The sequence below is a fragment of the Manis pentadactyla genome, chromosome 11 (genome assembly GCF_030020395.1).
Source record: "Manis pentadactyla isolate mManPen7 chromosome 11, mManPen7.hap1, whole genome shotgun sequence".
NCBI lineage: Eukaryota > Metazoa > Chordata > Mammalia > Pholidota > Manidae > Manis > Manis pentadactyla.
The window spans coordinates 21,441,514-21,465,570 of record NC_080029.1 but is presented as its reverse complement, the minus strand read 5'-3'; the positions used below and the strand labels follow the sequence as shown (position 1 = coordinate 21,465,570).

General features: G+C 41.3%; 1 protein-coding gene across 9 annotated transcripts in view; it reads right to left on the bottom strand.

The window, feature by feature from the left end:
- The window catches only part of STON2 (stonin 2), a 149,670-nt gene that overhangs the window by 79,650 nt on the left and 45,963 nt on the right, over positions 1–24,057 (bottom strand). For all 9 annotated transcript variants that reach the window (XR_008992432.1, XM_036882140.2, XM_057488242.1 and 6 more), the window contains one exon: positions 14,971–15,168. Coding sequence is in view for 8 of the 9 variants with exons in the window: in XM_036882140.2 (XP_036738035.2) it covers positions 14,971–15,168 (198 nt within the window). In the remaining variant the exon portion in view is untranslated. The remainder of the gene's footprint in view (positions 1–14,970; positions 15,169–24,057) is intronic.

Below are 24,057 nucleotides of genomic sequence, written 5' to 3'. Positions count from 1 at the left end.
AAAATAAGACTACTACCTGCTATTCTCCATGTGAGGGGCTTTATTTATAGTCTCTCATTTTTAAGTTTCTTTTTCCCAAGTCTGACTCAGAATTCTCTTTCTGGAGGGTCACATGGGATGAAAAGGAAGACTGATGCACTGATGACCCAAACCATCACTACCAGAAGAGGGGCCGCAAAATGCACTGAATACTAGCAATTCAAGAGCAAAAATGAGAGCAAATGGGCAGGTATGGGGCACACATGTGCCCACTCACCAAACTCCAGTCCACTCCTGGGATTACTTCCAGACTCTTCTGGGTAGTGCTACTGTGCATACAGCAACAAAAAGTTCTGCCAATACCATATTTAAAGTGGGTGATATCAGACACCTTCAGTGAACATCATCTCTTTATTTTGCAATTAGTGGCCTCAATCTAAATGACGCCATAGTAACAGGTAACCCCAGAATCTTGGTGGCTTACAATTACAAATATTTATTCCTCCCATAACACCTGTCGAGAATGAGCTGCAGCCAATTCCCGTCATTCCAGGAGAGCACAGGCTGGAAGAGCAGCCCCTGGTGGATATCACTCATCTGGAGCGCTGCCCTAGAATTCAGATGCAGGCTCACAGAATCTATGTCTAAGCATTTAGAAGTGCAGACCAGACTATACTTAAAATAAAGTATGTCCTATCCTCCTTAACCAATAGATGTTTGTAACAACCCAGAAGTCCAAGATGGAATTGCAATTTCTTGGATGCCTCAGAGCTCCGAGAACCATCACCGTGAAGGGAGGAGTGGCAGCTGGCCTGAGGCCCATGCCCCTCCCCTGCTCCACCTGCATGGTGAAGGCTACCCCTATCCACAAGTCCAAGCTCTATTCCCAGCCCCTGCAGGCCTGGGGTGCACACACCGGCAGCATGTGCTACACTTGTGTACACAGGTCCAGGAAGAGGCTGGGAGGCAGGTCTGCCACTGTCTAGGCAGAGGATTCTGGGTACACGGGCTGTGGTCTAGAAGGTGGGAGTGGGAACAGGTGAAACCAGAGGAGCACCAAAACAGGTCGAAGCCAGGGTCTGAAGGTGGCATGTGGATGACTTTGACAAAGGGAAAAAGGAATGGCCATGGAAGCTTGCAGAAATCTGTCCTGGAAGTGTTACTTCTACCTGAATTTCACTGGCCAAAAAGCAATTCATGTGGCCAAGCCTGACATCAATGGGACAGGAATATCACCCTGTTGTGGGGGGGTGGGGGTCGGTGGGGAGGGCCTACATCATAGTGTAGGACAGTAAATGTTTTAGCCAATAATATAATCTTCTCTCCTTGGACACCAGTACTGAGGGTTGAGGGAGGAAGGGAAATATCCAGAATTGAAAATAATTAACAGCTCACAATCGGTTGCTTTTCTAAATGCAATGAAATGACCTAGTACCTTGCAAATAGCCAATGCTCAGTGAAAGGGGAGAACTGGACTGAAATCTGCCAAAGTGGAAAATGCCCCCACAAACCCAGAATCCTCTGTGGGAAAAGGACAATTACTTGGCAAAGGGAAAGCAGTAAGTCTCCCGGGATACATTCTGGCTCAAACTAATAATGTGTTGCTTGAGGCAACTAATTTGTACAAACAAACCAATCGTGAGGAGGAGCCAGGAGGAGGCAATTCACGAAAGTAAACCTGGCAGTTGCTCCCTCTCCCCACCAGCCTCCCTCCCGTCCCTTCTCAGGGAAGCTTTTCTTCCTGATTCCAATTCTGCAGAAAAATGCCATGGACACAAAGGTTTCACAAGGCATACAGAGTGAGCAAGCCCACCCTTCAGTCAATGGGAGCTGGAAGAATTAAGAAACTGCCTTTCAGTAGAGGCAGTTTATAAAAACTAGCCAAGGACATAAAATACAACTGCCTTGGGGTTCAGTTTAGCTGTTTTTTCACAACTTTAAGAGATGTTCTTCCAACAGCCTAAATCCTAGCTCTAAAATCTGAGGAATTCTGAAAACTATATTATATTGCTCTCATCATAATGGCTACTCCGTGTTCTAGACCCGGAACTTTAGATAGCTGCTCTCATGTAGACCTCAGAAAAAACCTGCAAGCTAAGTATTATCATTAGTATTTCCATTCTACAGTTAAGGAGACTAAAGGTCAATGAGATGAAACAATTTGCTGAGTAGCAGAGAGCAGGCAAATAGCAGAGCTGGTGTTTGTGGTCTGTGGAACCAAGAAGATACTACTTTCAGTTACGCTATGTATCGTTTCCTACCAAGAGTAAACAATCAGCATTATGTCAGTGAACAGTTAAATGCATGTACATGACAGCAGTATTTGAAAAACGAGTCCCCCCCCAGCAAAAAGGCCCAGCACTCACCCCCAAATAGGCCAGTCCCCAAACACACACATCTATCATAAAAGAAATTTTTATAGCAGCAGACTCAAGAGCTCCAGGAAGGAAGTAATGGTTACCAAGGGGAGGGGTGTGGGAGGGTGGGTCAGGAGGGGGGGAGAAGGGGACTGAAGGGTATTATGCTTAGTAGACATGGTGTAAGAGCTCATGGGAAAAACAGAAAAAAGCAAATAGTGGATCTGTGCCATCTTACTCCACTGATGGACAGTGACTGCATTGGGGTGTGGGTGAGGACTTGATAACATAGGTAAATGAGGTACCCACATTGTTTTTTCATGTAAAACCTTCATAAGAGTGTTAATAATCACATCAATAATACCTTGATTAAAAAATTTTTTTAAAAAGAAAATTTTAAATAGCTCCAGGAACATATTTAATTTTCAAAATGGAAATATTGCCATTATTTTTTTCTGATTTTTAGAGAGATCTATGAATATTGTAAATGATTCAGATCCTATAGAAACAGATGTTAAGGAACGTCCTTCACTCTTCCCAAGATAACCAATGTTAGCAGTTCGGAACATATACCCTATCAAACTTTTTCTATATATTTAGAAACAGAACTGGTAGATAGTGCGATGTACCCACACCATGTGTGCACATGCATGTGCTAATATAGCAAAACTATATATATATAGGCCAATATAGCAAAATTATTATGCATTATATTGTGTAGCCTATGTTTTTCAGTTAACAGTATAATTGGGGCACTTTTCATGGCTGCATAGGACTCCATTTAACTTGATCATTTGGTTGGGTATTTGGGTTTATTTGCTTTTACTAATATAAACAGTGCTGCATTGCACACTGGGCACATATCTAATTCTTTCCCTAGGATAAACTAATAGTTAAAGAATATAACATTTAAACTGACACCAATGGCTAGAATGCCCCCCAGAAAGTTCGTTCCACAATCTTTGTGTGTAAATTCCCAACTCTCCTCTCCTAATACTAGATACTTTCATTCATTTAAGCTTTTACCAGTCCCACAGACATTATTGTTTAATCTGCACAACTGACTATGGGGCTTAATCATCTTTTCATATCACTTCTTTGCCTTTCTTCTTTTGTGAGCCAACCTAATGAATTTGAATTGGCATGTAAGCTAACTAGTCTAGCAGGATAAATCAGCCCCTTGGTGAAAGACTAACCCATCCTGTAGATAAGCAGGGGGAAAGGCTAAATTTGGGGTTTATTTAAGCATAAACAACTCCTTTCCTTTCTCCTTACCATAGCTATGGGAAGCAGGCTCTAAGTGAAGCATCAGATTCAAAACCCAGGTTCTATATCAAGTGGCACTTCTAATGATGACTCCAGAAAGACTATCTACAGTTTTATGGTTATCTGCCTATAACCTATCCCCATCTTGGCAGAAGGGAGAGGACTTCTAATTGTGTTTGCATAGTGTTAGGGGCTGAAGTACGCATCCCGGAAATTCAGATGTTTAAATCCTAACCTCTAGTACCTCAGTATGTGACTATATTTGGAGATAAGGTCTTTAAAGAGGTAGTTAAGTTAAAATGAGGTATTTTGGGTGGGCCCTAACCCAGTATGAACACCTTTACAAGAGATCGGGACACAAACACACACAGAGGCAATACCATGTGAAGAAACAGGAGGCTTCAGAAGAAACCAAGTGTGCTGAGTCCTTGACCTCCGACTCTTAGCCTCTAGCAGGAGTTATTTACTCAATTACTTGAGGAAATACATTTCTGTCATTTAAGGTACTTCTGTCGGTTAAGCATCACTCTGTAGTACTATGTTGTGGCAGCCCTAGTAAATAATACACACAAGCACTCCGCACATGATGAAGGAAAGTCAACTGTCCACTTCACAAGCACAAGAGCCAACAGGCACCTTGTTGCTACCACTTGAAAGGGCTGACATCGCGACCCTGGGTAGAGCACTGTCGACGAACTGCATGGTGCCTCCATGAATTCAGTCTTGAGGCTCCTGGCTGCCTTCTATAGTGGTATGGTCTGTTTTCTCACTTGACCCATCATTAAGTTGTGAACTCATTCTCCCCCTTGAAACAAGCATGAAGACTTAACTCCCATTTTTGAAGAAATCCTATATTAATAAAACATTAACAAGGAGCTTTTCTAAACACTGAGTAATTTAAGAATGGAAGGAAGAGATGCCCCTGAGGTAAAATCAGGTAGGAGGGATTGTTTAAGAGATTATGAAGAAATAATAATATGGCCTTTTGACCCATAAAATAGAGATATTCAACTAAATAATCTCTCAACTTTCTTCTAGCTTTAAAGGTCTGTGATAAAGAGTCCAAATCAACTAACTGTCTTGCCAATGGGTTTCAGCCCCTAGCAAGTTCACTATGGATTCAGTGAGACTGAGAAATGACAATGGAACATTCTTGGGGTAAAAGGGTTTATACCCAACTTTATTCCCATAGTGGCAGGTCACTCATGAGAATCCCGTCCACTCAGAGCCAGTCTCTGCCTCTGGGCCTCTCTGCCCCTGCAGCCGTCTCAGTCTCTGCCCTTGGCACTGCCACCACTCCAGCCTCTGCTCTCCTGCAGCCTTGCAGCCATGCAGCAGCCGAGTGGCCCTGCCACCACGTCGCCCAGAGCACTGGGCAGTGCTCTTATATATAGTCAACAGCAATGTATTGCCCACACATTGTAGTGAGCTAGCCTCCAGAGCCAGCTGAGAATCCTGGCCACAGGAATCTTCACTTTATCCATATCAACCTCTATAATCCTAGGTCAAATAAGAGGACATCTATTTCAGAGGCTTCCAGTGCTTCACTAGAGGGAACACTATGTGTCTGTGTGGATAAAATGAAGGTTCCTGTGGCCAGGATTCTCACTTGACCCTGGTTGGTTAGCTCACTACACATGTGTGGACAATGCATCATTGTTGACTCTATATAAAGAGCCCCACCCAGAGCTCTGGGTGACACAGTAGCACGGCTGCAAGGCTGCAGGAGAGCAGAGCAGAGGCTGAAGTGGTGGCAGTGTCGAGGACAGAGACTGGGAAGGCTGTGTGGGCAGAGGACAGCTGTGCGGATAGAGAAGCCCAGAGGCAGAGACTGGCTTGCTGCCTGCAGTCTCACTCTGAGTGAACAGGATTCTAGTTATTGACCTGTGTCTTGCCAATGGGTTTCAGCCCTGGGCAAGTTCGCTATGTGACCAAAGAATTTGACAGCAAAACATTCTTTGGGGTGAAAGGGTTTACTCAGCTTATTCTCCCGGTGGTAGGTCAAGGACTAGTGTCTCTGCCTCCGCCTAGAGCACTGGGCTGAGCTCTCTATATAATGCAATAATAGCTTATTACCTAAAGGTGTGGAAGCAGTAGCCTAGCAACAGGCCAGTTACATCATCAGGTGGTTTAAGTTCAGTAAGGATCCTGCCAGTTACATCATCAGGTGGTTTAAGTTCAGTAAGGATCCTGGCCATAGTAACCCCAACCTCCCACAGCCTGCCATGGTGGAAATAAAGTTGGCTATAACCCTTTTGCCCCAAGAATGTTCTACTGCCATTACTTTGGTCACACTGAATCCATAGTGAACTTGCCCAGGACTGAGACCCATTGGCAAGACAGTCAGCCACTGTGGTGAGCACTTGATGTCCACTGATGTTTTGGTAGCTCGCGTTAACATTTTATTATCTTAAAAAAAGCATTACTCATAATTTTTTAAAACCTAATTTTGCTGGATGTTGGTTTGCACAGGAGCTGTAGTGACCAATTCTAATCTCATTTACATGAGTGATGTTCTATCAACTCACCTGGAAAACTACTTAAAGTGGGTGAGTCCATCCCTCCCAGGTGAATTTGATGACCTATTATTTAAAATATCCAGTAAATATTTTAATAAATATTCAGCAAAATAATTCAAAATTATTACCAGAGGAACTCATTTCTATTTTTCTCAATTCTCGTTTTTACACTTGAGTACTTGGGACCAAGATATTTAGAGGCAAGCTTTTCTTTTTCTCTGAGGTGGGAGGTCAGGGCAGGATGCTGACACAATGTGGCAAAAAAATGGAGATAGATGTAACTCAAAACATTCACTGGATACCTCCTTAGTCCCAGGCATGGTGCTTTCCTGCTCTGAAGGACCTGAGCTTGGTAGGGAGACAGAGGCAACATGCAAAGACCCCTGCGTCCATTGGAAGAACAAGGGAGAGACGGACTGTGACCTAGAGTTTGCCCAGGAAGAGAATGCCCCCCAGGGTAGTTTACCCCTAATGCCTAGTCTTTAGGACCACCCTTGGCATAAAGCAAGGTACTCTATATGAGGAACATCATTTGAATTTCATCTCAATCATTAGACTTTCTCATGCGGGAGGAACAGGAGTTATTCAGGATAAAAAGCAAGAGTTAGAGGCATAGAGATGGACCATTTTGAAGCATAACAGGAGGAACAGTATGCTTGGGATTCTGTGCATTCTAAATACTAAACATCTTTTGAATTTGTCTAGTTTCCTCCAACCTAGTTTAGTCCCTTAGTCCAGGCCACCATGTATGCTGTCTGCATTATTGCAATAGGTTAATTCTACCATTAATACTAAACAATAAAGGCAGTGGTTTCCAAGTAGCAATGAGATAAGTGGTGTTTTGAGATATCCATCATAACTATAATGGGTTATGGGAAAATATGTGTTTTCTGTTGATGGTTAAGTAGGAGTACTGCTAACATATGTGTTTTGGTGCCTACATCCACAGTCAAGAGAAATGCTCGTTTCACTAACCTCTCCAGAGGTGAGAGACAAGAGTGATCTATCATCCAAGTTCATGGACTTTCTGGATTCTAAGTGGTTCCAAACATCTAGTCTTGATCACTTGCTAGGAAATGAAGAACACACATTTTAAACTCTGCCCCAATGAACTGGATGCAGAAAAATGGTCCCTGCAGAGAGCTCAGCCACAGGAGGGGCAGAGCTGCACGATGTTAACAAGCCGCAGTGTGAATCCTAATTTTGTCACTTAACCAATGCGGGATTCTGAGCATGGGTGCCATCACCTATAGGAGAAAGATCCTAACACTAAAAGAACACCACAGAAGGTAGTCAATAGAAGGCATACTGCTGTCACCTCCCCTTCAGGACTAGTGCCTTATTAATTCTGAAATGCACTTGCAAAATCTCTGGTTGGAGACCACAGGCTTTTTATTAAGTGGTTCCAAAATACCTAATTTAGATAATCGGTTTGGAACACATCATCTTAAACTCTACCACTCTTTTCTCCAATTTTCTCCTCACAATTGGTTCAATAAGCACAAGAACCTATTTCAGGATCACAGAAAAGCTTCCCCCAACTCTCCATCTCTGCACTCTCTGAGGTGACTAAGTAGGGAAACAAAATAGAGCTGCTTTGCTCAAAGGATGTTTAGGGTAAGGGAGATTCTGAGAAGCCCAGCCTTAGGGATCAACCCCCCACTGTACCCACACACATCCACATGCATCAATTTTGTAAAAACATTTAAAAGATTACAGGATACCTCCCCCCATAAGAACAGGAAAAACAAGATGGAGGCCGCTGGAGAATTGCCTAACATTTGAAAATACGGAGAAGAGTCTTATTTCCATACTAGCTGCACCGATTTGTTCTCTTTCAATTCTTCCCCATCCTGAAGTTACATTTCAATTAGCAAACACACTGAAGCCCAGGCAATTGGAAAATAGGTTTGGGAATGAGAGTCTTCCAGTACCACATCAGAACAGTTCATTTATTCCACAAAGACCCACTGTGTAATTTCATTATGCCGGGAAGTACGCTGAGAATATAAACTGAATTATGATGTGGTTCTTGCTTCCAAGAAGGCCTTGCCATTCAATGAGATAAAAGCCAAAGGGAGGTTATACTTTGCTCCCGGGGAATACAGAAGGAGCAGCACCTGGTCTGTGGAAGGCTTTCTGCAACCACTTCCCACGGCTCACTGCCTTCATACACACTAGCCTCTCACCATACCAGGCACGAGGTGGGTAAACCAAGGAGAAAGACTGGGGTTGAATCCCAACACTACCCTTTTCAGTGGTGTGGCTTTGGCCAAATCATTTAACCTCTTTACCTGTTGTTTCTGCATCCATAAAGTGGGATAGTAATAATCTATTTTTCAGATTTGTGAGGATTAAATGAGACCATGTGTATGTCACATTCCTGGCACATAGTAGATATTCTATAAATAGAAACTATTTTTAAGTTATATATAAAAATCCTTTCAATTTCAAAAAACCATTTGCAGATTATCAGTTCTTCATAGGTAAATACCATATAACTTACTCTTTTTTTGTGTTGGCAATGACTGGTAAAATATCAGTTCTACTCAATAAACGTGTGTGTTTCTGAGAAACTTTAGAGCCTCTCTGGAGAACCTTGAAAGAAAGCAATCATTAGAGTTTTCTTTTTTTTAATACTGATTAAAATCCAAAATGTACAACTTAATGGAGACAAGAATATCAAGGATCCTGGGGCATCCTAAGAACACAAAGGAGGACAAATTTACATTTGTTAATGAAGAGAAAAAGGATATATTTTATATTTTAAAAATCTGCTCTACTGTTCTTTGATTTTGAGAAGGACACTATTGTTTAGGAAGAATAATATGAATATTGCTAATATCTACAGCAAGGTAAAAGAATTTAAAAAAATAAGTTAGCTTATTTTTCTTTCAAGCAAAATACAGTAAAAAAAAAAATCATAAAATACAAATATGCCTTAAGAACGACAAGAAGCCCCTGCAACCCCATCATGCACAATGATAATCACTGTGTACTGGGAATCTGGGCCCCTGATTCTGGCCTCATGTTCTACCAGCTGCAGGAGGATTATGACAAAACAGGAAGTAGAGAAACGTGTTATCTTGTAAGGAGACATGCAGCCCTAATGATGCTCTCAGACTATCCCTAACCAATAATGCCAAGAGAAACTTTCTAAGCATCTAAAAACTTTTTTCACAAAAACTGAGATCTTGAGTCCATAGCTTTCTACCCCAGCATAAACACCTATTTTTGAGGGGAAAAAATTTGTGTCCAGCATCTTTGGGGATATCCTACTGCTCTGGTAGAATTCTACTGTGATCACTTAAATGCAAATGAATCAGGAACATCTGGCCTACATTTGTTTTAAAACCCATGAGGGTTTAAGTACAAAGAAAGTCTGGCAAAATGTAGTCATGGGTCTGCTGAATCTAGATTTTAAAAAAGGCCAAGAGGGATAGCAGAGCCTGAGACAAAGTAGGGCTAACTTTGTAAAACTGGGCAAGTTCATCAAAAAATTTCTTTCTGGTTACCCTGGCCACCCAACACTTTAGCAATGGCATGTACTTCCAAGTCAACTTTGCCAGTTTATGTATGTTAGGGTTTCTGTACGACCAGGTAGGCAGTATGTAATGGGAGGCCAAATTTATTTATATACATATATAAATATCTATGTGTGTGTATGTATATGTAATACATACACACACATAAATTATACATATACATACATACATCTATATTATTTCAGGACTTTTCCAAGTCTTTAATAAGCTAACATGTGCTGTGAATCTTTAATAGAGGGGGCACAGCATAAACTAACACACTGGCCCCCCAGTATCCTCATTTTTCTTGGGCTGCTCTGGGAACACACATGGAGGACATGTTGGACTTTTAAACCCAAATGGGGTTCAAATGTTTGGTATGCAGATGACTCTCCCCACAGGCAAGCTCACCCCTTTCATTCAAGGACCCATTCAACAGACAATTACTCAACTCCCACTATATGCTTCCTCCAGTGCTGACATTCCTCAGTTTGCATACATGCCTGAGCACTCCAACCCTACACTTCCATCTACACTTCTCTAGTGCATAAAAGAAAACAAAAATGGAAGCCCACCCCTTAGCAGCTTGGGCTACTGTAAACATTTCTGTTTTTCTCTTGCCATGGAATTCCAAGACAAAAGGCTTATTTTTATTCTCTGGGCACTCTTACAGTTCATTAACCCATGTAGAACTAGTGGCATTACAGAGCTACTCTGACTAGTGAAGGTGACAGGGTGCGCCTGTTGTCTAGGCAAAAGGGCTCCTGGGGAGAGAGGGGGTGAGCGAGGAAGTGATATCGGGGGTCTTGGCTATTCCCAGCTCCCATGCCATTTGCTCTGGAGAGCTGAACCCCAGAGTAATCATAATGCTGCTCCCCAGCTCTGCCCCATACTCTGATTTAAGCAAGGTGAGGGGTTTTGTTCGCTTTCTTCCTCCTAATTATCCTCTTGGTGAGAAAATTAGTAGAAAGAGTAGGCTGATCACAGCATCTTTCCCCATAATTATGTGGAGAATCAGGACTCCCCTGCAGGGCTGCCAACCCCCTGCAGAACTCCCATGCAGGGACAGGGCCAAGGGAAACAGGCGGGGCCTGGGCCACCACAATGCCTCTGCACAGGAGAGAAAGCATAGAGCTCTGCCCAGGGCAGACTCACACACTATGCACTACCAGGGAAAGCCAAGACTGGCCAGGCTGAGGGAACGCGCTCCTATGCGGCTGCAATTCTGCATCTCCTCTTCACCCTCTACTTCCCTCTGAGCACTAAAAGGTGTGAGGGTAGGGTGCAGAGAAATGACAAAAGTCTCCAGAGGCAGCTCCTCCCAAGAGCCCTGAGCCCTGGCCCAGAAACCAATCATACTAAACTTGCCCTAGCGCCTCTCCACACTGACCCATGGCTTGCTTCTAAGAACTGCAAAGCCCTTCTCGGACGTCACACCATTATGAATATCTTTATATTCTCTTTAGAGAATAAAGTTCTCTTTAGGGCAATAAAGGAGTAGGCAGTATTATCCTTGTTTCATCATATCAAAGGGGAATAAGGCACAGAGCTATTAAATTAGGATTTTTAAAAAATTCCTACAGCACTTTGCACTGTATGAAACATCTTCACACATGCTCTTGTTGCCCAACCTGGGCAAGGACACTCAGCCCCATTTCACATGTGCCCACAGAAGAGAAAGATGAGAATCTGCTCCAGCCTCACAGGACTCAGTTTACCCTGTGTGGGTAAAATTGCAGTATCTCCACTCTCTAGCCTGGCCTTAGTGTATCCCCATATCAATTACGTATTTCCAAGGGGTGGAGAGAAGTAGCCGTTTTCCATATCAATAGGTAATTGCAAGGGCGAGCAGAGGTCATATCTGGACCAGAGAGGCTGGGTGGGGTCCCTTCTTCTGAAGCTGGGTGGCGAGAGATGTGGGAGAGCAGAAGTGGACAACTGCTTGTAAGAAATGAACGGATTTCTCCCACTTCTCCCTTTGACTGATTTCGGTTTCAAAGGTATTTTGCCCCAGGATTTCCCCCCTGAAGTAACACCCAGACTGAACCATTCAGCCTCCAAGCCGGGCTCTCCCAGAGGCTGGCCGCTGCCATGGGCCTGGTGCCAGGCAGAGGACAGGTCGTTGCCTCGCTGGGGGCTTTCCCTGTGTGTGTGGATTTCTCTGACCCCCCTCAGTAGCTCAACTGAAAGCATTTATGAATCCCCGCACTGTAGGCAGATAAATGCCACAGGTTTAGAAATATTTGGTCATTCTCCTAAACCTTGTTTTTCCTCATTATCCTTCTATCCTGGAGCTGAGCATAAGTTAAAGGCTTTTCAAAGCCAGAACTCCACCCGGACTGTACAGGTCAGGATGTTCAAGAGAGCCTCATGGGGTTCCCCCATCTGGGGCTGCACTGAGAAGGCCTGGGAGCTGCACTCTGAGCCACTGGCCTCCTCTTTGCCTCTCATCTTCCCAGGGCCCTGGAGGCATCCTGCTTGCCACCACTGGGCCAGGGAGAGTGGTGGAGTGACATGCAAAGGAAAACTTCCCCAGCGTGACCAGATGGAGGTGTCCCCAGCATCTGAGCCAAGCTGGGCTCTTGCCTGATGACTACAGCATTACATATTTTTTCCAAGTAGAGTATCTGAAAACTCATTATATGCCACAATGCTGCAGGTACACAGCAGTTATCTGTAAGCACTCATGTTAAGGAAACATGAAATTTTTCCTCAAGCTCTGCCTGTTTGTATATCTTACTTAAAATCCCTTTGATCCCATTTAGGTTAAAAATAAACCCCATATATGTATGTATACTTCCAGGCATCCTTTAACCCATCTGTACACAACAAGCTGATAACAAGGATGCCTGTGGGACACTGCCAGGTTTGGGAACCCCTGGAAAAGGCTTTGGAACTGACTGAAATCCAGCTTCATCCACTGCTTAGTGGTGTTCCCTTAGACAAACTTCTTAACCTCCCACAGACTCAAGGTCAACTAGAAACAGGAAAATGATACCTGCCTTACAGGATCCTCAGCAAGGCCAGAGAGAATACACATCTAATGGCACACAGCATACTCTCAATAAGTGCTGGCTCTGATTAGCATGGTTTCTGCAAAAGACGATGGTGCCCAAAGGGCACATGTCTAGCCTTCCGGTGGCCACAGAAACTGCCTCCTGCTGAAGGAGAGAGGAAGGGCACCACTCGTTCTCTAGTTTTGGTTTCACATTTTCTTCTCTGGAGCAACCCTGCAGGCCATGTGTTGTCTCTTCTCCATCTGCCCATCACCACCTCTGTCCCCCATTCCATCTCCACCCTTCTTCTGCTCTGTGGCCTCCTGGCTGACCTCTCAGGGCTGTCTCACCAGGGCCTGTGCCCTTGGCTTCTGGCTGGGATCTGCCAATGGGAAGCCCCAGCGCCTGGTCTGGGCATTTATTCCAACCCTCTCCCGACGTCAAATCTCCGGCAGCGGCTTTGCCTTTCTATAGCCATAGCACCTGTGGGGCAGCCCCTCTTCTGTGATTCTAGCTCTCCCTGCCTGCATAAGCAGTCCTTCCCTTAAACTCTCTTCAGATAAACCCTTTGGACGGTGCCATCTGCTTCCTGCCAGACCCCGACCAAATCAACAGGGGAGGAGGTTTCCCCAGTAGGAATTGTAAGACTGTTAGTATGGCTTTAGAAAAGGGAGATACTAAAAATAATTACAATCTTTGGAGGCAAATTGATAATGTCCAGTTGAGACTATGACTCTTGATTTTCATCACTGTACCTCTAGGTATTAAAGCAACTGTCACCTAAGTAGGGGGGGGGCACTGAAAAAACAGCCTGGGCCTAGAGATCCTGACTTTTCCTGCAGTGAGGAGCCTGCCTCCACCTCTGGAACAACAGGAGCCCTGGGACAGGAGAACAAAGAAACTTCATGCCAACAGATCATTTATTCTGTGTCAGATGTTGTGTAAGCTGTTCTACATACATTGTCTCATTTGGAGCTGATAACAACTTGGTTAGGTAAGTACTCCTATTGTCCCCATTTTTCAGATGAGAAAATTGGGTCATAAAGATATTAAGGGTCCTGCCCAAGGTTACACAGCTGGTAAACGGAAGAACAGGGATTCTTGGCAGTCTGGCTCCAGAGTCAGTGTGTCTCAGCCAATATATTATACGCATCCTCCACAGGGAGGCTTGGACAGAGGTTGAGAGCAGGGGGAGGCAAAGAGGGAAGCAAGCACGGCCTCTCTTCCTAACTATCTCAGCTTTTGATGGTTGCAGGGACCTATTTTAGCCACTAAGTGGAATATCAGCCATGGAGAACAACCAGAATTGACAGTGTCTGTGAAAACAAAATGCTGTAAAAAACTGTGGCTCATGTAGAGAGAAAAATAGATAAAGTAGGTTCTCTGCAGTATTGCCAAGTACAAAACCAAATCCCATCCAAACCCTTTAGTCTACAAGAGGGATCTTTCTTTCTACTTGTAGAACCCCCAACAGCACACAGCATGAAGATGAATGGTACCCAACTTTGAAAAGCAATTCAGAGACAAATTGCTAAACAACAATGGTGAGCAGGAGAAAGAGATATTGCTGGACACACACTGGGTAAATTCACCCACAGAGAAACTACTAGCAACACTCTCACTTTCAAGGGAAAATAATCTCTTGGTCCAAATAACGAAAACTCCAAGCACATACCACATCGCCCCACTGCCACTGTAAACTAAACCCATAAAAAAGTGCTTGTTGACAGGCCCACATTCCACCTGCAAAGCCAGCCAGCAGCCAGCCATCCTACGCCTACTAGACATGTAGTAAATGAGACCATGCGAGGTTACAGTCTGATGTATAGCTCAATCCAGGCACCACAGAATAAACGTAACTGCAACATGATCTACAGTCTGGACACAGTGGCTGAATCCTGATTCTCATTCTGCTTCACATAACATTTCCCTTTTCTCTGCTTAAAACTACCTCCCTCCTGCTGAAGAGCAAAGATGCATGGGCAGTAGGATAAAAGATTCAGCCTTGTGCATAGTACATACAGTTCACTTATCCAAGGAGAAAATTAAGTGACAAGGAATAGTATTTGTACCAGTCATAAAACAACACATTGAGATATACTGTCAATTGCCTTCCCATATCAATGACCTGCCAAGCAGTCAGCCAATCTGTGTATGTGTTTTTTCATAATACAATTTTGAACTGCTTTATATTCGAGCTCTTTGACTGGATGAGCACACCTGAACTCATCCTGCAAACAAAACTGGCTGCAGAGACTTCAGCAGTAGTAGCAAGTCGCCCACAGTGATCTTGCCAAGCTCCCTCGTACCGCTCCGCTCTCCATCTTACCAGTTGAGTCGGCCCCCGAAGCCCTGCCACTTGGCTGCTCCTCAGCATTGATGGGCTGCAGATCTGTGTACGAGGGGCCGAAACTAGGACTACTGGTGTCCTCAGAATGTGTGGTCCAGCTGCTCTCGGAGGTCAGAGGGCATCTCCCCAGGGAGTCGAAGGAAGGGCAGGTCCAACAGGGCATGGCCAATGGTAGGGCTGGGAACAGACCAAAACCAAATGCATACAATGTAAACAGTTGAACTTTGTTTCTCTCTAGTGCTTGTCTTATGCTGATGCTACTCAGATCCTCTGAACTCTCAACAGCCGTGCAAGGCAAGGAAGTGTAGAAAGTATCGCTCATGACACAGACAGGAAAAGTGAATTGATGGAGACTGCTCGGCGAGTTGGTATCAAAACCAGTAATGCAACTGAGGCCTCATGACCTCAAAGCAAAGAAAATCTCACTGGAGAATATGAGTGATTTTAGGCTCCACTTTTATTTCTAAACTTAGATTTCAGCTTCATTCAAACCCAGTCCTGCAGCTCTCCCTTTACCCTCACAATTCTTCCACTTTTAGTAGCAAGCCAGCCATCTCAAGAGAACTCACTAACTCAGTGAGGAAAGGAGAGTTCCATTGGGTTAAGGGGTATGAGAAAATAAGTGACATATCGCATTCGTATGGAGTATGAATGTGATATGCCTCTGCCTGCCATTGAGTTCAACTGTTACTGGAGATTCTGCAGCCTGCTATATAAACAGAGATCTACAGGGGCTGCTGATCTGGGATACAGTGAGAAACACCTTTGAGAGGGAAATGTACAGGGCTTGGCTTTATCTCCTGAACCCTAAGCACCAAATTCAGCCTTACCAAAGCACTTGGGAAAGTTTCTTTTTTAAAAATCAAGTTTTCTCATTTGTCTTTAGTTTCCTACCAAATGGTTTCTCTATGGTGTTGCATAAGAAACTTACCACAAATTTACAGATGCATTCTGAAAACAAGTACTGAAAAGGGTGTGGGCAGCAAAGGAGGAATTAAAAAGAAAGAAATTAGCATTTATTGAGGACACACAAAATATCAGAAACTGGTACAAATGTTACCTCACTTCCCCCATCGGTCCTGAGATAGGCAATGGTCTTATTTTACACAAGGAGAAACAGACTCAGAGACGTTAAGTACCTTATCCAAGAACACAGAGAGTTGGTTCTCCTGGCTGGATAATCAAAATTACAGAGTTGGGTTGAGAAACAGGAAGAGAAAATTGAGATTCAAGAGGGAAAAAAGAATAAACAGCAGTATTTGTGACATGGTACAAATATGAAACTGCAGAGTTTTCATTCTGTACTCTTGTAGGGATTTATAAGACATACAGTCTTGTCTCTGTCTCGAGTACTCACAGCTCACACCACCTTTTCTTTGAAAATGTCCCCCTCTCAGGTATTCCTGAATACCAAACCCCCTTTTCTGCTGTATGTCTCCTTAGCATTGTCACCATCTAATGTACTATATATCCAGTGTCTTCCTCAGTAGTAATCAAGTTCCTTGAGGGGCAGGGATTTGGGGTCCATTTTGTCCATTTCTATACTCCCATTCCAAGAACAGTGTGTTAGGGAGGAAGAATTTTCCTCTACCCTCCAAGGTACAGGAATGTCACAGATTAATAGGAGAAAAACAAATTTATACATACTTATGGAGAATCCACACAGACATGAGATTCCAAAGACAGGGAGATGACGTATATATGTCATCCTGAACTACAGGAGAAGGGGCTAGAGGTCTGCGACTTCAAAGGAAAAGGGAAGCAATTCACAGGAATATGAGAGAGTAAATATCTGGTAAATGAGCCACACAGAAAGAACGTGACACAGAGAGGAATTTTAACCAACAGACTTTGCCACGTTCCTCCCTGTCTACCACCCATGGGTTATATTATGATGTGGTTATCTATGGTGATAGCTCTTTTCCTGGAGTACTTCCTCCATCTAAATTATTTTTCTGGCTTTAGGGGGAAGGTCAAAGTTTCTTTCTCAGTCTTTTGGGTCTTGTTTTCAGCTCTGACATAATCTGCAGGTCACAATGGCACATCTTCAAGCAGCCTGGTGCAAGTAGGCACTCAATAAATATTTGTTGGTTATGTCAATAGAAGCACCACAGAGCATTCCATAACATAGAGACTGTTAAAACTAAACCTGTACCTATAAAACTCCCACACAGGGAAAAAATTCAAAACACTGAAAGAGAAGAATAAACAACCAAAAAGACCCAAAACCAAAGCTGAATTTGTCAAAGCTTTTATGGGACTGACATGTCCCATGGTATAGTGGATTAGACAGTTTAAACTACTATGGAAATAAAATTAAAACAGTAGGTTAAATGTAATAACATTATTTAAAATATGTTTCTTACAGGGTGAGCAAGAAAGGAAAGAATTATCAGAGGCCAGGTGGAACCCAGAAAGGGGAGGCAGAGCACACGCCTGATTTTAACACCCTGAGGATTTTGAACAAACCAAGGACACTTTTGAGTTTGAGTTTTTTAAATTTCTCATCAGAAAGTTGAAAGGGAAAAAAAACTCGGGCTAACCCAAGGTGGGAAATTTAATAGAAGATCTGATGCATAAAGCTAGAATTCCCAAAGGGCTCAGTTAAAGAGTAAATTAGGAATAAACCCAACTCCCAAGCTAAGGACAGCAAAGAAATTGTCTGCCTTAAGCCTGGGTGCAGGGCAGAGAAGAAAAAGTTGCCTGAGAATTTATAACCACTAACTGTTTTGCAAAGGGATTTGCAGCTAAAATTACTTGTGTGGTCTGAAAAATTTCCAGTCTAAGAACACAGTTGAATTATTTCCAGGTTGGTAGTAAACTCAGGGACCTTGAAAAAACAAATACAAATCCTTTCTGGAAGGAGAATCCTTAAAACCAGCATTTCCAATAAAAATGTTCCTCAGTTGGCATGCACCTGGTAAGCAAAAACCATAAATAATTACATCACAAAATATGGAAGAAATCAAGTTACCATGAACAAGAGCCCAAAAGCCATCAAGGTGTATGGGGTGGAGGGTGGAGGCAGGTAAGAACAACGCCTACAGAATCAGACCCACAAAGAATTCAAACAACAGAATTATTAGGTATAAAATATAGTATGTTTAATATGCTTAAGGAAATAAAATAAAAGAAACTGAAATATGAGAAAGGGGCAAGCAGACTTGAAAAAGAACTAAATGAACTCTGGAAAAGAAAAAATACTACTATAAATACAAAATGTATTGGACAGTATAGTGAGAAAGATGAAAAAATGAAAGATTAAAATGCATGGAGGACAGAGTGAGATGATCTCATAGACATCTAATCTGAGTTCCTAAGAAGAAAGAGAGAAAGGGAAGGAATATTTGAAAAAATGCTGGCTGAGAATTTCTCAGAATTTATGAAAGATTTTATTTGTCAGATTAGAAATCCCGAGCCATCTCCAGTATGCGGTAACCAAAAATAACTCCACAAGTAGACATCAAAACTACGTGATCAACAAAAAGAAGGACAAAAACCACATGATCATTTCCATAGACGCTGAAAAAGCATTTGACAAAATTCAACATCCATTCATGATAAAAACTCAACAAAATGGGTATAGAGGGCAAGTACCTCAAAATAATAAAGGCCATATATGACAAAACCACAGCCAACATCATACTTAACAGTGAGAAGCTGAAAGGTTTTCCTCTAAGATCAGAAACAAGACAGGGATGCCCACTCTCCCCACTGTTATTCAACATAGTACTGGAGGTCCTAGCCATGGCAATCAGGCAAAACAAAGAAATACAAGGCATCCAGATTGGTAAGGAAGAAGTCAAACTGTCACTATTTGCAAATGACATGATATTGTACATAAAAAAAACCCTAAAGACTCCACTCCAAAACCACTAGAACTAATATCAGAATTCAGCAAAGTTGCAGGAAACAAGATTAATACACAGAAATCTGTTGCTTTCCTATACACTAACAATGAACTAAAAGAAAGAGAAATTAGGAAAAGAATTCCATTCACAACTGCATCAAAAAGAATAAAATACCTAGGAATAAACCTAACCAAGGAAGTAAAAGACCTATACCCTGAAAACTACAAGACACTCTTAAGAGAAATTAAAGAGGACACTAACAAATGGAAACTCATTCCATGCTCTTGGCTAGGAAGAATTAATATTGTCAAAAAGGCCCTGCTGCCTAAAGCAATCTACAGATTCAATGCAATTCCTATCAAAATACCAACAACATTCTTCAACGAACTGGAACAAATAGTTTTAAAATTCATATGGAACCACAAAAGACCCTGAATAGCCAAAGCAATCCTGAGAAAGAAGAATAAAGCAGGGGGCATCTTGCTTCCCAACTTCAAGCTCTACTACAAAGTCACAGTAATCAAGACAATTTGGTACTGGCACAAGAACAGACCCACAGACCAGTGGAACAGAATAGAGTCCAGATATTAATCCAAACATATACAGTCAATTAATATATGATGAAGGAGCCATGGACATACAATGGGGAAATGACAGCCTCTTCAACAGCTGGTATTGGCAAAACTGGACAGCCATATGTAAGAGAATGAAACTGGATCACTGTCTAACCCCATATACAAAAGTAAATTTGAAATGGATCAAAGACCTGAATGTAAGTCATGAAACCATAAAACTCTTAGAAAAAAACATAGGCAAAAATCTCTTGGACATAAACATGAGCAACTTCTTCATGAACATATCTTCCCGGGCAAGGGAAACAAAGCAAAAATGAACAACTGGGACTACATCAAACTGAAAAGCTTCTGTACAGCAAAGGACACCACCAATAGAAAAAGGCATCCTACAGTTTGGGAGAATATATTCATAAATGACAGGTCCGATAAAGGCTTGACATCCAAAATATATAAAGAGCTCATGCACCTCAACAAACAAAAAGCAAATAAGCCAATTAAAAAATGGGCAGAGGAGCTGAACAGACAGTTCTCCAGAGAAGAAATTCAAATGGCCAAGAGACACATGAAAAGATGCTCCACATCACTAGTCATCAGAGAAATGCAAATTAAAACCACAATGAGATATCACTTCACACCAGTAAGGATGGCCACCATCCAAAGACAAACAACAACAAATGTTGGCGAGGATGTAGAGAAAAGGGAACCCTCCTACACTGCTGGTGGGAATGTAAATTAGTTCAACCATTGTGGAAAGCAGTATGGAGGTTCCTCAAAAAGCTCAAAATAGAAATACCATTTGACCCAGGAATTTCAGTCCTAGGAATTTACCCTAAGAATGCAGCAGCCCAGTTTGAAAAAGACATACATATGCACCCCTATGTTTATCGCAGCACTATTTACAATAGCCAAGAAATGGAAGCAACCTAAGTGTCCATCAGTAGATGAATGGATAAAGAGGAGGTGGTACATATACACAATGGAATATTATTCAGCCATAAGAGAAAACAAATCCTACCATTTGCAATAACATGAATGGAGCTAGAGGGTATTATGCTCAATGAAATAAGCAAAGCGGAGAAAGACAAGTATCAAATGATTTCACTCATCTGTGGAGTATAAGAACAAAGAAAAAACTGAAGGAGCAAAAAGCAGCAGACTCACAGAACCCAAGAATGGACTAACAGTTACCAAAGGGAAAGAGACCGGGGAGGATGGGCGGGAAGGAAAGGATAAGGGGGAGGGAAAGAAAGTGGACATTACAATTAGCATGCATAATGTGGGGCGGGGGGGGGCACAGGGAAGGCTGTACAGCACGGAGAGGACAGGTAGTGATTCTATAGCATCTTACTACGCTGATGGACAGTGACTGCAATGGGGTATGTGGGGGGAACTTGGTGATGGGGGGAGTCTAGTAAACATAATGTTCCTCATGTAATTGTAGATTAATGATAGCAAAATCAATTTAAAAAAACTACATGAGACCAAAGACAAAAAGAAGATCTTACATAAGATTACTTTCTAAGGAATGATGATTAGACTACCACCTTCTCAACTGCAAAAGAAACCAATTCAAACTTCAATGGGCTGACAGAAATACCTATCAAATAAGATTGTTTACTCAGTGAAGAGATCTTTGAAGACAAGGGAAAAATCATTTAAACAGACAAAAACTACAACTAAGAAAGAATGATGAGAAAAAGAAACAATATTATAGAAAAAGAAACAGTACTTATAATAAATATAAATGAACTAAATGGGCCAGAAAAAAAGTCTGTCAGTCTGAATAAACTGATGAAATCCAATATGACATTCACAAATGACACATTTAAAATACAAAAATTCATCAGTGATGAAAGTAAGGGAATGGGAAAGCCAGGCAAGACAAAATATTAATGGAAAGAAACCTGATATATTATAGAATACAGGGACACTTTAAAGGAAAAAACATTACTAGAGAAGGTTACAATAAATGATTAAAAATTTGATTCATCAGAAAAATATAATTCTGAAGTTGTACATATTTAAAAACATAGCTTCAAAATTATAATGCAAAAATTGACAGAACTACAGAAAGCAAGAAATACTCATTTTCATTATGGGAGACTTTTAAATATACCCCTCTCAGTAACTGATAGACAAGCAGACAAAAACATAACCAAGGAAACAGAAGTTATAAACAACAAAATGAACAAGCTAATCTAATGGTTATAAACAAAATAATGTACTCAACAGGTGCATATTCTTCATAATCACATCCACAACTTTTATGTAAGCGACCACATGCTAGGACACAAAGCAAGTTTTAACAAATAACAAAAAATTAGTATCAAACACTCAATAAACACTAATCACAATATAATGAAGTACCTGGTTATCCAAACAAGTTAACAAGATAATTAGCATCCATTTATCTAAACTAGAAGACAACTTGAAAAATTAGAAATTAAGAAAAATACTTCTAAATGATTCTTTGGTCAAGGAAATCTTAATGAACATTAGAAAATATCCAGAACCAAACAATAATAAAAAAATCGTATATGTAAACACCTCAAGAATGTAGGTAAGCAGGACTATCAGAAAGTTGTTCTATTGCTCCTATTAGAAAAGAACTGAAAATTAACACAATAAGCTTCCAATTTATCAAGTTACAAAAGGAGCTGTAAGATAAATGAAAGAATGTTACAGAAAAAGGAGATAATAAACATAAAAGTATAAGATACTGAAAATTTTTAAAGCACACATAGAAAAAAGATTCTTTGAGACTAATGGAATTGAAAAATTGTCTAGAAAGATCAAGAAAAAAAAGAGTACAAATAACATTAAGAATGAAAAAGGGTAATTATAAATGCTATATATATCAAGAAGGGAGCAAAAAGGGAAATAATGAAGGTCTTTGCCCAAAATATTCAAAAACAAAGATAAAACTGTAGAAGTTCTAGGAAATTAACTTTTCAAAACTGATTTAAGAAGAAAGTTAAAATCCTGACTTGTCCAATAAATCAAATAAAGTGAATTAGTCCTTGAAACCTTCCCACAAGGAAAATGTCAGGCCAGGTGGTTTTATAGAATAGTTCTACCAAACTGTAAAGGAAAGCAATATTTCAATCTTCCATCAAGTATTCCAGAGTACAGAGAAAAGGGTACCTCACCAATCAATTTTATGAGGTTAGTTAGCATTTCCTAACATTAGAACTTTGTCAGATTTTGAATCATGTATAAGTACAAACCTAAACAAGGTATATGCCTATCTTCTCCAAAATAAGAATCACAGGTCAATCTTAATCATGGATAATGATATAAGAATGCAAAATAAACTACTATCAAAGAGAATCTAATGACTTACGAAAAGGAGAACTACATCATGAATAAACTGGGTTTATCCAGTGAATGCAAGGTTGGTCTAACAGAATGTTTCTCAACTTGTTTTCATTATTGCCCCTCTAAGGAGGCTTCCTTTACATGTTTTTCCCTAATCGCCCTCTCCCTTTTCCCTAACTACCCCCGCGCCAGTAGAATACCAAAACCAGGAAATTGATACTAATGCAATACAAAAACTTATTCAGATTTAACATTTTATAAGCACTTGTGTGTGTGTGTGTGTGTGTGCACACGTGTGTGTTTAGTTCTATGTAATGTTATCAATGCATAAATTTTTTTATTCAGCATAATGTCTTTGCGATTCATTCAAGGTGTTCAATGCATCAATACTTCATTCCTTTGGACTGCTGTGTAGAATTTCGTGGTATGGATGAACCACAGTCAGTTTAACCATCAGTCAAGACCCAGTATCCACCATCAGTCAAGACCCAGAACAGTGCAACAAGGATCCCTCATGTTGCCCTTTTATATCCACTTTCACCTCTTTCCCTCGTGTCCTGTTCCTAGCCCCCTGCAACCACTAATTTGTTTTTCATATTTATAATTTTGTCACTTTAAGAATGGCATGTAAGTGGAACTCTGCAGTATGAGACTGTTTAGGATTGGCATTTTTTTATTCAGCATAATGTCTTTGCGATTCATTCAAGGTGTTCAATGCAGCAATACTTCATTCCTTTGGACTGCTGTGTAGAATTTCGTGGTATGGATGAACCACAGTCAGTTTAACCATTCACCCATTGAAAGACATCTGGGCTGTTTTCAGTTCTTAGCTATTATGAGTAAATGTGCTACAAACATTCGTGTACAAGTTTTTGTATGAACATGTTTCCATTTAGCTGGGATGAGTGCCCAAGAGTACAACTTCTAGGTCACAAGGTAATTGTATGTTTCTGTCTTATATGAAATTGTCAATCTGTTTTCCAAAGTCACTATAACAGTCTACATTTCCACCAGCAGTAGTGAGTGATCCAATTTCTCTGTATCCTCACTAGTATTTAGTATTACCACTATGTTTTTTTAATCAAGGTATCCTTGATATACAATCTTATGAAGGTTGTACATGAACATTGTAGTTTCAACATTCACCCATATTATCAAGCTCCCCACCACCACTGCACTGCAGTCACTGTCTGTCAGCATAGTAAGATGCTATCGAGTCATTACTTGTCTTCTCCATGCTGGTATTACCACTATTTTTATTTTAAGTCATCTAATAGGTGTATAGTGATAGGTCATTTTATTTGCATTTCCCTTATAGATAA